This window comes from Pomacea canaliculata, linkage group LG14 (genome assembly GCF_003073045.1).
Source record: "Pomacea canaliculata isolate SZHN2017 linkage group LG14, ASM307304v1, whole genome shotgun sequence".
Taxonomy (NCBI): Eukaryota; Metazoa; Mollusca; class Gastropoda; order Architaenioglossa; family Ampullariidae; genus Pomacea; species Pomacea canaliculata.
Window position 1 is genome coordinate 16,964,591 of NC_037603.1, and position 16,393 is coordinate 16,980,983.

At 38.5% G+C, this 16,393-nt stretch overlaps 1 protein-coding gene and 1 long non-coding RNA gene across 4 annotated transcripts in view; one reads left to right on the forward strand and one right to left on the reverse strand.

Annotated features, from left to right (window-relative positions):
* LOC112554850 (myosin-VIIa-like) overlaps positions 1 to 16,393 on the reverse strand; it is a 183,678-nt gene that overhangs the window by 17,808 nt on the left and 149,477 nt on the right. For 2 of the 3 annotated variants that reach the window (XR_003097330.1, XM_025222903.1), the window contains exons 39-44: positions 15,843 to 15,948; positions 8,947 to 9,061; positions 6,334 to 6,420; positions 4,008 to 4,114; positions 1,930 to 2,048; positions 972 to 1,038 (exon numbers count right to left, since the gene is read on the reverse strand). Coding sequence is in view for 2 of the 3 variants with exons in the window: in XM_025222903.1 (XP_025078688.1) it covers positions 972 to 1,038; positions 1,930 to 2,048; positions 4,008 to 4,114; positions 6,334 to 6,420; positions 8,947 to 9,061; positions 15,843 to 15,948 (601 nt within the window). In the remaining variant the exon portion in view is untranslated. Of the gene's footprint in view, position 1; positions 608 to 971; positions 1,039 to 1,929; positions 2,049 to 4,007; positions 4,115 to 6,333; positions 6,421 to 8,946; positions 9,062 to 15,842; positions 15,949 to 16,393 lie in introns of those variants that run through there. The other variant, XM_025222905.1, reaches the window with a different exon arrangement.
* On the forward strand, positions 6,445 to 10,713 carry LOC112554853. The gene is made up of 3 exons (XR_003097332.1): positions 6,445 to 8,075; positions 10,188 to 10,281; positions 10,371 to 10,713. It is a non-coding gene; the product is annotated as an uncharacterized LOC112554853 (long non-coding RNA).

The window sequence follows — 16,393 nt, forward strand, 5'->3', positions numbered from 1 at the left end:
AAGTGAGACAGGCAGAAAAGTTTTCACAGTGATGGCGACATTTATAACAAAAGTACTGTTTGGATATGGTTTGTGCAAGACAGATTGTGAAGTAAGCAAAGCAAGGAGGTGATCCAGGTATAAGAAAAGAAAGGAGAGAACTAGCTTGGTGACATCAGTATTAAGATATCGATGAATAGGCAGGCAGGCTTTGACGATGGAAAAAAAAAAAACCTGAAGGAGATTTGAGGGACTGAATGGAAAGGGTGGAATTGAGAATAACACAAAGATTCTTAAAGCTGAGAATAAGGGGATCATGGTGCCAGACATAGACTAGAAGAAGAGACAGTGGATAGAGAGCTCTTTGGGACCACGATCAATGCTTCAGTCTTGTCAGCATTGTTTTCAGTGTTGTTTTTCAGTTATCCCCTTTTGGATGTCAGAATAGCAATGACTGATGTTGTCGATTTCTGTCAGTGGTGAGCTGGCACTTAGTTGTAATTGTGTGGCTGAGATAGGGGTGTATAATGACTTATGACAAGGGTTGCATGTACACACTGTAAAGGACAGAACACTGGAAGGAAATAGAACCAATGATGACAATCTGAGATCAGACGCAGAGATATCTCTGGAACAAAAAAAGGGTTATGTCTTGAATTTCAAAATCAACAAGTCCTATTTTCAAGGTATTTCTTCTTCTCAGAAGATAAGAAAGAAAATATAATGATCCAAGCCTTTCACTAACGCCAATGACAGAGCAGCTGGATTTTAGTCTTTCCTTTGTTTTTGTTTTTTTATTTTTTTTGTCATTTGTCTGTTGACAAATATACTGGGCTGTGTTCGTATGTGTGTTTTGCACCTCTTTTTTTTTTTAGCCTTTTCTAATGTAAAGCACATTAAGCCTTCTGCTAAGTCAGAAAATGTGCTTTATAAATTCTCTTTATTATTAAGGTGATTACACACATGCAAGATTGAAAAAGATGAAGATTTACCCTTTTCCAATCATCAGGAGACTGTGCCTTTAACATATCATTTGGGATGAGCTGTCTGAGATTTGCCCTTCAAAGAGTAGAAAAAGAAAGAAAGCATTGTAATTTCATACTGCTGAACAGTCTCAGTTTGATACCTTTCCATCCTGTCATCTGCTAATCTTGCCTGTTCCCATGTTTTGTATCAAAACAGATTTCCTCCATGGCCATGGATCATATATATTTTTATTTCACCACCATTGCCTCTTGTTCCTTTGTGTTGAAGGGGTGGTAGTGAGATAATGAACTGGGAGTCTGTTAAAGTGTTCATAATTTTTTAAAACATTTAACTGAGGCACCCCCCCCCCCACCAAAAAAAAAAAAAAATGCAGCACTGTCACATTCCAATCAATTTTATCAGCACATCCTTATCAAAACCTGCATGTATCTATCATCAGTGGGTTTTTTTGACTTTACAGTAAATATGCTCTTGTTGATTTGCCTTGTTAAAAATGAACAAGAACCCAATGGAAAGGGGAGATGGGGAGTGGGGAAGAATTTCAGGAATGACAAACCACAGATTTAGGATGAAGCCATAATGTTTACAGAAACAATGCACTCCTTCTACTTGGCATCACTTTTTCTTTATTTTAAATTAAATGTTGATATGCTGTTAATATAGTTGCCAAAATATGCTAAAAAGAAAAGTTGGCTCATTCTGCAAAGCCAAATAAAACAAGATTCTCTATTTGTGATTTGTGCCTGCTCTTCATGTTGCTTATATTCCAATCACTTTAAGTAATACTAGACTTATTCAAAGGTAGACTAGAAAGCAGGCTAATACTTGTTACACAAACTGGAGGGTCTCTGTAGATAAAAAGAAAAAGCCTTATAATATTATTCTGTTTTAAAAATTGTGGGCAATACTAAAATTTTAGCTATAAGTCATGTAGAAGTAATATAAAGATAAAAAAATCCTTACGGAATGTTCACAAGGTGTTGTTTATTATCCCCATACTTAACACGGTAAATTATGGCTCCCAGCTGAGCTGCTTCTTCTTTATTACAGTTGTGATAGCCTCGCAGATATTTTGGAAGTTCCTGTTAAAAGAAGAAAACTTTTATTTTAAAACTATTGATTGGAGTTCAGCTGTTGTTGCAGACTGTTAAAACATAAATATATACTGCTTTATGAACATGTAAGATACTGTACAAATATATCATGTTGCTTGGAGAGACTATGCCAAGAAAAAGATTCTTTCTGCGACAATTTTTGTGCACAAAAGATCCAGCGGATCATATTAGTAATTCAAGTGTCAGCCTATCAAGTGAAAATAAATGTCAAATGGTAGATTGAGACAAATACTGCCTTAAGTACATTGGTGCTCTAATTTTAATGACATCATTTTAAAAAGTTAATTTATCCAACTGCATTGCATTAATTCTGTAATTGCTGATGTGTGGGTGGGTGTAAGAGAGACATGGCAAGCTTTTTGTCCCCACATCATACTGACTATGCTTATAAGTAGGCCAAACAAAACAAAGCAAAAAATTTATAACAGTTTAAAGAAAAGAACACATCCAATGCATAAAGATTTTAAAACTCATGCATTAACAGCTGGTCTTCAGCATATTACAGTATGCAAGGAAACATACAAGTACAACACATTTCACTCCTTTGAGACAAATTGTTTTCCTAAAATGGAATCTAAATCAATACATAAAAAGTTACCTGCAAAATTACTGCTAATGTATAACTGAAATTTTTTGTTTCTAAATTAGAGAAGTTACCAATCTGAAATATGTTTTCAAGCTCTATTCCCAACATGTATGCAAGTATGTGTATCTGACTCTGACATATTTATGGTAGTTGTCTGGTGTTTAGGGTGATCTGTGCAGAGCCTTATTAGGCTGATTCTGTTTTCCTGTCTTATATTTGGTTCTCAGTCACTTAATCCCCAGACACTTAATCCCAAACGCTTCATCCTTAAAATGAAATTTTAACTATAAAAATTATGAATCCGGAGAAAAACTTAATTGAAATTCAAATAATTATCTTCATATAAACATCACAATAAGTTTTACAATTAAAATAAATATTGAAATACATTAATAATATTTAAATCATGCTATTAACTTCAACGTCATTTGAACATCTACAACATTAGTTAAAGTATTTTAATTGTAAAACTTATTGTGATGTTTATCTGAAAATAATTATTTGAATTGCAATTAAATTTTTCTCCGGATTCATAATTTTTATAGTTAAAATTTCATTTTAAGGATGAAGCGTTGGGGATGAAGTGTCTGGGGATGAAGTGTCTGGACACCCTTATATTTTTCGGTATATGATTACTTTTTTAATGACTATTTTGCATGAAGGAGAGGTCGTCGCATTCTCAATGAAATCACCTACCCAATACAGACTGTCTGACCCCTTCAAGTCATCATGTTTTGCCACTTTTCCAAATAATTAAAAAAATAAGTATCTGCTATAAAAATGTAATTTAAGATTTATCTTAATAACAAAATAAGATAAGGCAAAATGCCCTACCTTTAGGCCAAAGCACATTATCTTTATTTCTTAAGAATTCACACATAGAGGCATATCTTAATCTGCATTTCTAAATAGTGTTTCTAAAGTAGTGTCACCATAAATATGCAGTTTTATTTTATACAGGATAGCTCTAAAGCCACCTTAGCACACTGAAATCATCTGAAAGTAAGTGGGGAAAAAAGGGAAATCACAAGATCTGCAGCTGAAGATGGCCTAGAATGTGAAAATTGGATAGACATGGTGCATTACCATGTGTGGTCATCATTTTTTTGCAGCTATATGAGAATGGAATTATGGTTGTAAACAATTATAACAGCAAAAAAATATATAAATTAAAAACACTTGACAAATTTGCAGAGTGCACCTGCTGCAGCATGGCAAATTACTGGCTATGAAAAGCCAGTTACTTTGACTGAGCTAAGACTTTAAAAAAACTGAAATGTCCAGTTGTATATCTCCTTAAATAGAAAAACAATGAAATCCCAGAACAACAAATTTCTCACTTGATGATAGTGGAAAATGAGATCTGCATTGATATCTTGACCAGGCACTGTATTGGTCCACAACTTCTTCATAAAGAAAACTTGGTAAGTGAATTGGGGAGGTGCACCTGAAAATATGACAAAAATGTATTATAACAATGTACTGAGCTAGATGAGAAATTATGCAAACATTTGTGGTTAATATAGCCAACATGGGCTCATTTAAATAAATCAACCTAACTTGCTGACATTTGGGGAATGCGGTAGATTCTCTTTGTCTGTGAATGCATCAGTGCGGTGTGTTGGATGTTGGCTCCATCTGCTATGAATGCCACAAACTAGACTCCAGAAGAAAGCCTATTAAGCTATTTAATGGTAACATTACTGCATAAACAAAACAAGAAAATATGGCTTCATTTTATTATGATATTTTTGTATATGGTTTTGGCATGGTGTGGGAAAGTCAACGTACTGGAGACGATAAACTTTTTTTTACAAAACCTGAATCGGAGACGGGTAAACTGCCATCACCAGGAGTGACATGATGCAATTCAAAGTAGGCCATTGTTGCTACAGGAAATCTCTCAGAAAAGTAGAGGTCAGCAGTGAGTGAAAGTCGTAATACGCCCATTAATTGTAAGGTGATGGTATACCTATCTCAGGACAACAGCAATTGCTGTTATTGCAACTGACTGGACACAGGTAGTGAATAGGAGGCCAGATGTGAATGACACCAGTCTCAGATTGTGTTACTGGTGGAAGGGTGCAAGTAAGTGTAAGTGGTAAGTCAAAGTAAATGCCTGTCTGTCATGTGTTAGCTAGGTAGAGATTGGATGTAGCCAGGTAGTGAATGGTTGGAAGTGAGTGTATAGTAGGCTTGACCAATCATCAGAAAGGATAATCATTGGGGATGGGGATTTAACATTGTGACTGACAGGGAATTAGCATCTTCACACTAGGTTCTCGAGGAGGATGGTAACAGAGATCTGTTCAAGGCTGTTCAGATTCTTTCCTGAGAGTTAGTCTTTGGAATCATGACTACTCCAACACAACTGACTCAAGAGGTGTTTAAAATCCACTCTTATAACAGAGTGCTCAACAGTTCATCACCAGTAGCTATTTGGTCGCAAACAGTAGAGGATGAGGCTGGTGGATAAGCATTGGTCCTTGTTAGGTGCTGTTAAGCTTGAGACAGCAGTCCAGCCTTGAGGGACGTGAGAGACACGTGGTGGCACACGGCAGGCCAGATTCTCAGCGCTCATGAAGGAACCGCTACGATCGACGGAGGGATAACAACAGATTCTCAGACATCAGCAATATCAGAGGGCCTTCTACGTGCTAAGAGACTTTGTGTGAAGAGATAAGTGGCGAGTGTGTGTTACACGAATGTAGTGTGCTGTGTGCATTAGTTTAGATAATTACGGCTCACAAAATCTGGACTAGGGATAGAGAAGCAAGAGGGCACTTAGAGAACGGCCATATTTGGAATTGCATAATCTTGTTAATTGGAAAATGCTCGATTATTAATAATTTCTTTATCACACTAAATTGCCTTGTGCTTGTTATTGGGGATGCGTGCTGGGAGCTCAGAGTCAAGAAAGTATAATTAGCAATTTAGCATAAGTGTTCGCGTACGGTAAATGTCGGTGTGAGTTGGTTAGAGTGTCGACAGTGTGATCAGCCCGAGGCAGCAGCAATCGAAATCTGACCATCTTTGCATGCTCACGGAGTTCTCAACAGTTTTTTTTTATTTATAGTTTCTTTGTTTGAACTGGGAATTGATTTGTTTGCGTTTACTGCTTGCTGTGACATTTATATATATATAAATACAATTTTCATTGCACAAGTTTGCCACTTCTGATGGCAATTTCTGATTTTCTGAATACCATGTTTTAGCTTCTAGTGGCAGTTTTTATTCATAATGTTCTCCACTATTTGACAGCTATTGATCTTCAATGACAGTCATTGTTATGGTGACTACTGTGTGTTGATGCATTTGCATTAAACACATTTGCATTTGACAGCTCTTACAGTCATTGTGCCTATGTGTTTGCATATGTGGGATGGGTGGAAGACAAAGGAATGTGGATTGGTGTGTGTGCATGTGAAGTCTGATTGTGCTTGCATGCCATTTGCCTCTATATTGCATGCACCTCTGTATGTGTATAGATACACAGTGCTTTGAGCTTGTCTGTTGCTGGAGAATTGTGCTTTATAAATATGATTTATTATTATTATCCATCACTTTTATTAGTAAAGAAAAAAATGAATACATTTTAAGCAGAAGTATATGGTTTTGTGCTGCTGCTGTAGTTTTTCTTGTTATTTTAAACAAATTTTAAATTACCATCTCTTGCTGGTCTTGCTTTACGAATCCAGTCAGTCAAATGCCTGACAAAGTCAAAGAAGAAATCCCCTTCTGGCACACTAATGACTGCAATTAAAAAACCCAGTACAAAGAAATGACATCAGTTAATACATATAACCAATATTTTCTTAAACTTTCACCTGAAAGTATTAATTAACAAATTGACAGAGTAGAAAAGACAAAATACAAGCAAAACGCAGTCAACAGCTGCAAAAGCACATGAGTCAGTTCTTTTTTTACCAACCATTGATGCTTCTGGGTGAGAGGAACTCTGATGCCACTAAAAATCTCACAGACCTTCCTGAGTGGTGACACATAGTTTGCAAAGACTCCTTTCATGTCACTTATTAATATGAATCTCTCAAAATTTAATAATGTTCCAACACCTGTTCAAATCTTCATATTAGTGTGAAACCATGTGCATAGGGAACAGTGTATAGCTGCCTACTGTAAAGAAAAATGCATTTTCTTGTCCAACAAAATGACAGATTCACTCCCAAACTTTCAGTGTTTGTTGTACTGTGCTCTCAGAATATGTCACAACCATATCATACTAGAAGTCTGTACAAAGCAGTCTCAAGTTTGTGACGTGTGACAAAACCTTGTAAAAGGTCAGTGTTTTGTCATTGAAAAGAAAACAAGCATCATTAAATCTGATATTTTCTTGTCAGTGCAGACAGTAAGTGTCCATAATCAAACCAAAACAATGGGAAAGTCTATAAAGTTAATCAATGTTTTTATCACAGTTTGCAATTTGAGGATATTTGTTTGAATTTTATGTAGTACCAGCAACTATTGCAATTGGAAAAAGCAAGGTCTGTCAAGTGGTTGTGTGAGGCATCTTGTGTGTTGGTAAAGTGTCTAGGTACTTGCCACCTCTTTCTGGCAAGCCTTACCATTGGCTAGTATCACTGTTTCTACAGCATTTGTGAAGAGACAGAAACCTGCATAATTCTCTCCTGCAGTATTATTAACCTCTCCACAAGTCTTTGTACTGTCTCCAAGTGGTGACAAGTGAAAACTCTGCCCCCAGGCCAAACTGCAAGGGCTCAGAAGAATTTGGCCTCCAGATGTGTGACATGCATGGACAACCCTTTTTGTAAACATGTCCTGGTACCCTACAAACCAAATCCCCAGCTGTGGAAAAACAGCACCTGGGAGAAGCAAAGTATGTCAGTCATCAGTCAGTCATTTGTCTGGTACTTGTCACTGGGGGGAACACGGAGAGATAAGGCAACTGATAGGGCCCACACTCTCACCTATTTTAGGCCATTGTGATATGGTCCTGCACAGGATGAACAAATAGTAACTCCTTACGTGTTTAACAATACGCTGTCATAGTTGGAGCACTTGTTTGGAACAGAATATGAATAGGTAGTGATATGCATACTGTAAATCAGGGATGCCCAACCTACGGCCCGCGGGCCATATCCGGCCCGCGAAACTTCTGCCCACAGTACAGGAAATCGGCATGTTAGTAATAAAAAAAAAAAATCTAAAAAAAAAAACAAAAAAAACAAAAACAAAACAAAAAATAAACTGAAAAAAAAGGAAGAGGTATTTATCCCTACGTAGTGGCGCCTCTCAATCTGTTTTTCGATAGACGAACATTTCGATTCAGTGCTCCGACTTGCCAAATGCTCTACGATGCAGCCAGACATTCTGAAGTTGGTTTCGGGAAAACAACTTCAAATATCCCACTAATTAGTACATAATTAATGGTAAGTACAACTTTTTTCTTATAAAAATGCTCTATTTTTTTTTCTTTTTTGTATTTTTGCGGTGAAGCAGCCCGTGACTCGCATGTTGGAAATGTATATGGCCCCCAGGCCAAAAAAGGTTGGGCATCACTGCTGTAAATCATTAATCACAAAAATGTATTTTTAAGACTCCTCCTTTTTCTTTTTCCAAATATTTTTTTACATGCTGCTCAACGATAGCTGTTGTTTTACTTAGTCATCAGCTGAAGATTGCAAAATATGATGAACCGTGACAACTGTTAACAAATAAAGTGTGGGGATGTTCTTCATCTTCCTAAATGGCTCCTTGGTATCGATCACTGTGCTTCCTGATTCTGTGCTGTCTTATCTGCCTTATCACAATTATGTTCTCCATCTCCAGAAGAAAATGTTAACAAAAATCTTTAAAATCTTTATTTTCCATGATTCACCCTATTTTTTTTATATCATCAGCAATGCCCTTCTGTCATTGTTGTATCTCTTTTTCCACTAATAAAATATCACCAAAATTATGGCAATTTGCCTCTTCTATCTTACTGGCACTTTTGCAAAAGAAAAGACATAAACACTTATAATCATATCTGGGTTAGTGATTTCAGAGAACATATGTCGTGCATAAGTGTTCGTATAAAGTCTGCTGCACACACTATATTAAGTGCCTTTATTATATCATGAAGTCTATGAATTAAAATCAGACATGCTCATGCATTAACATACTCAGATTTTTGTACAAACATATTATGAATATGCATACATATATTTTTAGATAAAGAATTACATACACATATATATGTGCATGGACATGCAAGTAGTAGACAACACACATACATAGATATGCATACACACGATTCACCTTTGTCAGCTATCTTGACAAATAGGCTGAAGCCTTCAGAGGATTTCAAAGCAAGCTTAGTGGCAATATTGTGACAAAAATCCTTTGCTCTTGTGCTTGATTCAACCTCAAATGCCTGCACAAAAACACACAATTACTCCTTTGAATTAAAAAAAGAAATAACAAAAACCAGTCGTTTACTTCAAGCACTTCTTCTATAGCAAAACTTATTGGTACTAAAACTGTTCCGATTGATATTTTTTTCAATAGCAGTGCAGACAAGGTATATCTTGAAAACATTTAAATTACTTGAATCCTTTAGTATATTTTGCAATCTTCACAGCATGTAAAACTATTTTTTGATAAATCTGAGATCTGCATAGAGAGGATTGGTATCTCATGGCATGTGCCAACAGTTCATCGGTTGGAAGCCCCATTATCATCTGCAGCATATATCAAAGACAATAGATATTTCTGATGTAAAATAAAGTCAAAATGTAGAGTCGTGACATTAACCAGATTTTGTTTGTAGAAGTTTTCTAAATGAAAGTAATTAAAGAGCATGGTAAAACATTTAGAATATAGAGCAAAACATCTATTCCTGAAAGAAGGTTAATTTCATAATTTTGTATGCGATACAAAGCAAATAAAAAAAGGTAAACAGCATAAAATTAATAATGGTGGTCATAAATAATTTATTGTATGGTGATGTTTTCTACAATACAAACCTCCAATTATGGTATTAAAATTTCAACATCTGATAACTGTTAAAGAGGAACTGTTTCTAGGAAAGTAATCCTCTGCATTGGCTTTGTTCTTGATATAATACATTGTGATCATAGGATATAGAAGGCTGCAGCTTATTCGATCTTATTTCTTGATTGTGACAGTGAGGTTGTTGCAATGATACCATGACACAAAGTATTTTCTGTGTGACTGTATGCTGATTTTTTTCCTAATGTCTAAACTATAAAAAAAAAATTACTTATTGATCCATAAATTTGCATTTTTGAGGAAGTTGTATATTGAATCTTTTTTCCCAAGTAAAAGAACGGGTGGTCCTGTGATGCAACGGTCAGCACCTGTCACCAAAGCAGTGAAGGTTAACTGTCCTGGGTACAGCTCTGGTCTTGGGTACGCTGTTCCTATGTTTACAGGGATGGCTGCCTTTCCATATCTTAGTTGATGGCTTGGTGTAAAACATGAATCCCCCCACCCTAGATAAGAGGACACAAAAAAGGGTTTGTTAATTTTTCTTTCAGATGAACACTGATTTGTCAGACCAAGTCTGTGAGAAACTGATTGCTGACAACTGCATGCCTTCAGAGGTGAATGAAGCTTGCAGTACTGTTGACTGTAAGTTTGGTTTTTTTTTTGTTTTTATTATTTCACAGCATACAAAAATGCACTGTTTCTTAGAACAAGAATTTGTATCTCAATTGCAGTTCCTTGAAAGATGCCTTGAACTTCCTATGATGTGCTTCAAGAACATCAGCAAGGAAAAAGTATGTGCAAAATTTCCTGTGGCAATGGCAGACCAAGACAACCTAGATCAATTGATGAGATGAGCACTTCGGTTGCTTCACCTTGACTGTGTTTTGAAGCTTTTACTATCATGATTAGCACTACCTTTGATAAAAATACAATACATAGAAAAAGGGTATCAAACACTTAAATGTGGACGATTAAAGGACAATACGAATAAAAAGAAGCAGTTTTGCAAAAAAGCTGAATGCTTCTCTCTATCTTTTCCTCTTAGTGCATCAGGTTGCACATAAGGCCTCAACCAGAATCCGCCACCGATGTCGATCGGCTGAAACCTGCTCTAGGTGACTCCATGTCCAGCCCTTTTCCATTCATCTCCCTTTCCACTGTTCTTCTCCAAGTTTCCTTTGGGTGGCCTTGTTTTCTTCGGCTGTCTGGAGTCCATCGTAGGGCGACTCTGGAGAGGTCTGCTGTCTGCTGGCAGAGCACATGTCAAATCCATCGCCAACGCCTTCGTTGAACCTGCATGGTGATGGACTCGGTTTCAGATTCATAAAGGAGGGTGCTGATCACATTTGACTTGAAGATTCTCAGCTTGATCTTCTGGGTAATGTTTTTTGCCTTCCATGTGCTCCTGCGTGAGGCAAAGGCCTAGCTGGCTTTTGCAAGTCGGGCTCGAATCTCCACCTCCGCATCCCAAGTGTTTGACATTTTGGACCCGAGATAGGTGAAACTGTCAACTTCCTCAATCTCTTCTCCATTTAGTTTGATGCTGTCTTGGACTCTGGCGTTCACTCTCATACTTTTCATTTTTTTGTGCTGACCTTCAAGCCAAGGTTTCCAGCTGTTTCTGAGAAGGCCTTTGTTTTTTCCTGCATGTCTTGGTGGCGGTGTGACAGAAGGGCAATGTCATCGGCAAAGTCCAAGTCTTCCAGCGTTGTTGTTGCTGTCATAGTCATGGTCCATCTAATCCCTCTCCTCTCACTGTCGGTGGAGGTCTTCATGATCCAGTCCATGGCCAGGATGAAGAGGAACGGCGACAGAATGCAGCCCTGCTTCACCCCAGTACTGACGTTGAAGGGGTCTGTCTGTGAGCTCCGTGTCACAGACAACCTGGGATTTGAAATCGCTGTACAGTATTGCAACGACCTGAACAAGTTTTGCAGGGACTCAGGATCTTCCATAAGGACTCGCGGTGGATGCTGTCAAAAGCCTTCTCCAGGTCGATGAAATTGATGTACAGCAGTGTGTTCTATTCATTGCTCTGCTCCAGACTTTGTTGAAGAATGAAGATGTGTTCAGAGCAGGATCGCCCAGTTGTGGTCGGAGGTCTTTCTCAAGAGTTGCCGTCAGTCTTGACAGAACAATCTTGCTAAAGACCTTCCTGGTGAGGAAAGAAGTGTTATGCCCCTCCAATTATTGCAGTCTCCAAGATCTCCTTTCTTGGGTAACTTGAAGATGAGCCCTGTCTTCCATGCATCAGGGAGCTGCCCTGATTCCCAAACTTTCCTGAAGATTTCAGTCAGCATGGGAGCTGTCACATTCACATCTGCTTTCAACATCTCTGCTGTTATTCCATCTGCCCCTGGTCCTTTGCCGCTCTTCATTGTCTTGATTGCTGCTGTCACTTCTTCCAGGCTTGGTGGGTCTGTGCAGATGTCAAGGTCTATAGCTGCTGGCTGGATGTCTGCAAGCTGAGGGGGATCTGGTCTGTTCAGAACTGACTCAAAATGCTCCCTCCAGAGCTGTAGTTTTCCTGCTTCTCCCTCGATAACATTACTGTTCATGCCTTCACTGGCACATCACTGTTCTTAAACCCGTTGTTTAGCTGTTTGTTTATCTTGTACAGTGTCTTCAGGTCATTTTTTCTCTGACTTTCTCTGGTCTATCTCCTTCCATGAATCTTCTCTGATCCACTGTTCTTTCTCCTTCAGTTGGAAGCCCAGTATTTTCTCTCCTTTTTCCTGTAAGACTCGACTGAAGGCGTCTAAGGTCATCTCTTGTTGGTTTCCTAGTGCCTGGAACCTGTTCTTTACTTCCACAGCAAAGGCCCGTTTGGTGGCTGGATTTTTTCAGTTTGCTGGAGTCCACTCTTTGCTGACGTGCCTGTTTTCCTCGTGATCGACGTAGCTTCAGAGAAACTGTGGCCATCACAAGAGTGTGGTCACTGGCAACGTCAGCTCCTCTGTAGGCTCTAACATCAAGTAAGCTCCTCCATCTTCGGTTGATGATGACATGGTCTATCTGGTTCTTTGTGATCCCATCTGGTGATGTCCATGTTGCCTTGTGAATGCCTTTGTGTTGGAAGAGTGTGCCTCCAATCAGTAGGTTGTTTTCTTCACAAAATTCTGCCAGTCTCTCCGTTGTCATTGATGGTACCAATTCCATGCTCGCCCATGACATGCTCCCTGCAGGTGTTGTCACTTCCTACCTTGGCATTGAGATCGCCGATGATGAGCAACATATCATGGGCTGGAACACTCTATGAGGCTGCCTGGAGCTGATCGTAAAAAGCATTCTTGTCTTCTGCCTCAGAGTCATTTGTTGGTGCATAGCAAGCTAGCACTGTCAGCTTGGTGTACTTTGAATGGAATCTTGCTATCAAAAGCCTGGGTCCATAAGGCTTCCATTCCAGCAGTGCCTTTTCAGTTTTCTTGTTGAGGAGTAGTGCCACTCCTTCAGAGTGCTGACGGTCTGATCTTCCTGAGAACAAGATGATATGTCCTGACGCTAGTCTCCTCTTTCCCGTGCCGGTCCACCTGACCTCACTGACTCCCAGGATGTCCAAGTTGTAGTTGTCAAACTCCTTGACTAGTTGGTGCATCCTGCCAGTCTGGTACAAGGTCTGGACGTTCCAGCACCCTGTCGCGTGTAGCGACGAATCCAGCCGCTCCCAGTGCCGAACAAACGACATGTACACGAGATAATACTACAAATACATATTTAATGAAAATAAAATAAAAAACACCCCCCCCCCCAAAAAAAAAAACCCCAGATGAAATAAAAGGAATAAAGGAGGAAACACAAAAGAAAGCAATGGGTCGGGGACACCTACATCTAGCACGCACTACTCCCTCCCTTTCCCATTCGTACCCTGAAATGTCACTCGAATGTTCTCAAACAGATGCCTCACAGATATACGTTGTTCCGTTCTATCAACGGATACTCACACCGACAATCGTCACTCGAATGTTCTCAAACAGATGCCTCACAGATATACGTTGTTCCGTTCTATCAACGGATACTCACACCGACAATCGTCACTCGAATGTTCTCAAACAGATGCCTCACAGATATACGTTGCTACGTTCTATCAACGGAACTTTTCTTCCTGCCCAACCTTCCTCTCTGGTGACCGGTCTCTTTCCTCCTATGTTTATCTTTTTGTTTTTCAAAGAAAAAAAAAAAAAACCGTCACAAAACAAAATTGCGTCAGACTCAACAGCCCCCCTCCCCTCTAGGACTAAAGCTCAGGCTGAGCCAGCATGCGACATGCGACACACCCCACCCTCAACTTTTGCTTCGGCTTGAGTAAATCCGCTGTTGGGGCGCCAGCTCCCTTTCAGGTTTGGCTGTCGTCCGTCATTACTCCAGTCTCCTGGTGTGCTTCATTACCTCCGCCATCTGTGACGAGTTCTCTGGTTTTAGTTTCGGTAAGATATTTTTTTTTTACATGGTCGGGTTGTTAGCCCTACCAGAACCTATTTTACCTCTAGGTGGTGTCCACCTTAGTCGCCTCTTACGACATGCCTGGCTGGATGACAGGGACCCTATTCTTACAATGCTCACTAGGCAAGCATATCCCGGGGTCCCACAGGGGAAATGAATGCTTACAGACTGAAAACCAAGTGGAAAGACAGGAGATCTATTAAAGTCACTTTCTTTGTTCATTCTGAGCAGTCTCTCAGCATACTAAGAAAGTTCACACATTTTTCCATTTTCCATCAACACACTCAGCATTTAAATCTAACTGTGAATATGTGGGTGCCTGCTGACTTGCATATAATATGCCTAAAATACATTTGGTTTTGTTCATTTCTTGTTAAGGCAAACAATTTTTGCAATGATTTGCTGGTCACACCTTGTGAACACATCTGCTGCTCAGGTTTGTAAGAAAAATGTTAAGCTTCAAATTTTTAATGTTAACAGCCTTATTTGGTGAGAACATAGACTATACTTACACATTATTAGCTACTCCAGCTGGAGCATACCAAATGGTTTTTCAGCCCATTTTAGGATTACCCCAAAAAAATTTATAAATTAGAATTGACTGACAGCAGAGACATCTAAAACACATTATTCCCCTACTAACCCTGTTCTGAAATAAGTGGTGTGGGTAAAGTTAAATTTATTAGTAATTCTGCTTTAATACAGAAAAGTTCACCATCACCATGCCTACATTTCATTCCAATAAATGTTATGGAAATTATGCTGGAAAACAGTTGAGTTGAAGCAAGCTTTTATAAGCTATACACATATTTCTCCAATAAATTAAAAGCATGATAAGTGTAAGGAAATGGAAAACTGATTGCTGAGGTCAATTTTGCACATGATATAGCCAACACACAATAACAAAACAGCCATGTTACACAGTCCACAGCTGAATGAACAGGTATTTGCTTCAGCAATTAGTAAGAGAATGTTATTTCAATAAAACCAAAATAAAAGACACATATACCTGATGTCAGGATGCATTTTGGGGCAAAAATGCCAAAAGCATAGAGTGGCCCTTTCAACATTAAAATTGTTATCCCCTCTATACATAGAATGGATAAGTGGATGAGTGAGTGAATTTGGTTTTACTACCAAAATGGACACAAAAATGACAGCCTCCAACTGCTCCATTGGCATGCACCACACTTATATACAGCAGAGTTAGCAGCAGGCATAATTTATTTTTCATAAAAATCAGCAAACTAAAGAGATCGTCTACTCTAATCACACCAAAAATACCCTAAAGCGAGCTATAAAGAAACTGCAGTTCAGACACATTTTGTTGCAATCTGCAATGCCAAAGCATTTTTTTACAAATATATACAAGACAAAGTATTTGAATTTTCATTGACCGTTTGACGGAGATCCAATTACCATGATAATGTATTTTTACTCCTAACTGTGTTAAATGTCTGTGTGAGTATGTATGCCTGCCCTTGTGAGCAAAAGAAAAATTTCTGTCTTGGGTCTCCTTGACAGACAATAAAGTCTGATTTGATTTGATTTGATACCAATCCTTTCTATATCTCTTACAGATATTGAACAAGTCAAACAGTAATCTTTCAACATATCATAGTAACCATATTTTAATACTAAAACTAGGAGACTCATATAGTGCACTGAGATTGTAAAACAGTTGAAGTCTAACAATATTTCAATAATTATAAATAGCATCACAACTATCATGACTTCTCCTAATAACAGAATATGTACTTTACCTCATCAGAATCATCAGGAAAATAGACCTTGTGAAGTATCTGTGTTGTTTTATGCTGGATAGCCTCTACCTCAACTTGATGTGGTGGGTACTTGCGTGTTCCATTTCTGAGCAGACATATTTCATGACTTTCATGATTATGGAAGGCAAAGTACTAGGTAAGTACTATATTCTCAGCACACAGGTTTAACATATAAATGTATGACTACAATGGTTATTCTTAAATCTTAATTCTGAAAAAAATTGAACAGTTAGCAATTGTCTGTTGTTAATTAGTTCTGAAATCTCTGTACTAACTCTGATAGTGTTCGCTATGATTTTGTTCTTCTCCATGCTGATCTCCACTCTATACACACTCACACTGACAGCAAATTTGTTGGTGATGTTCTGTAACAAAAATGCTGCCAGCTATGAGACCTATGTCATCAGCAAAAAAGGGGGTTATGGAGAGGCCTACCTCCTATGGACACTGAGGATCCTGGCTCACACCCACCTCACATTCCTGGCTCACATCCACCAATATGGGAAAGTTTACCCACTTGCTTCTTGAAA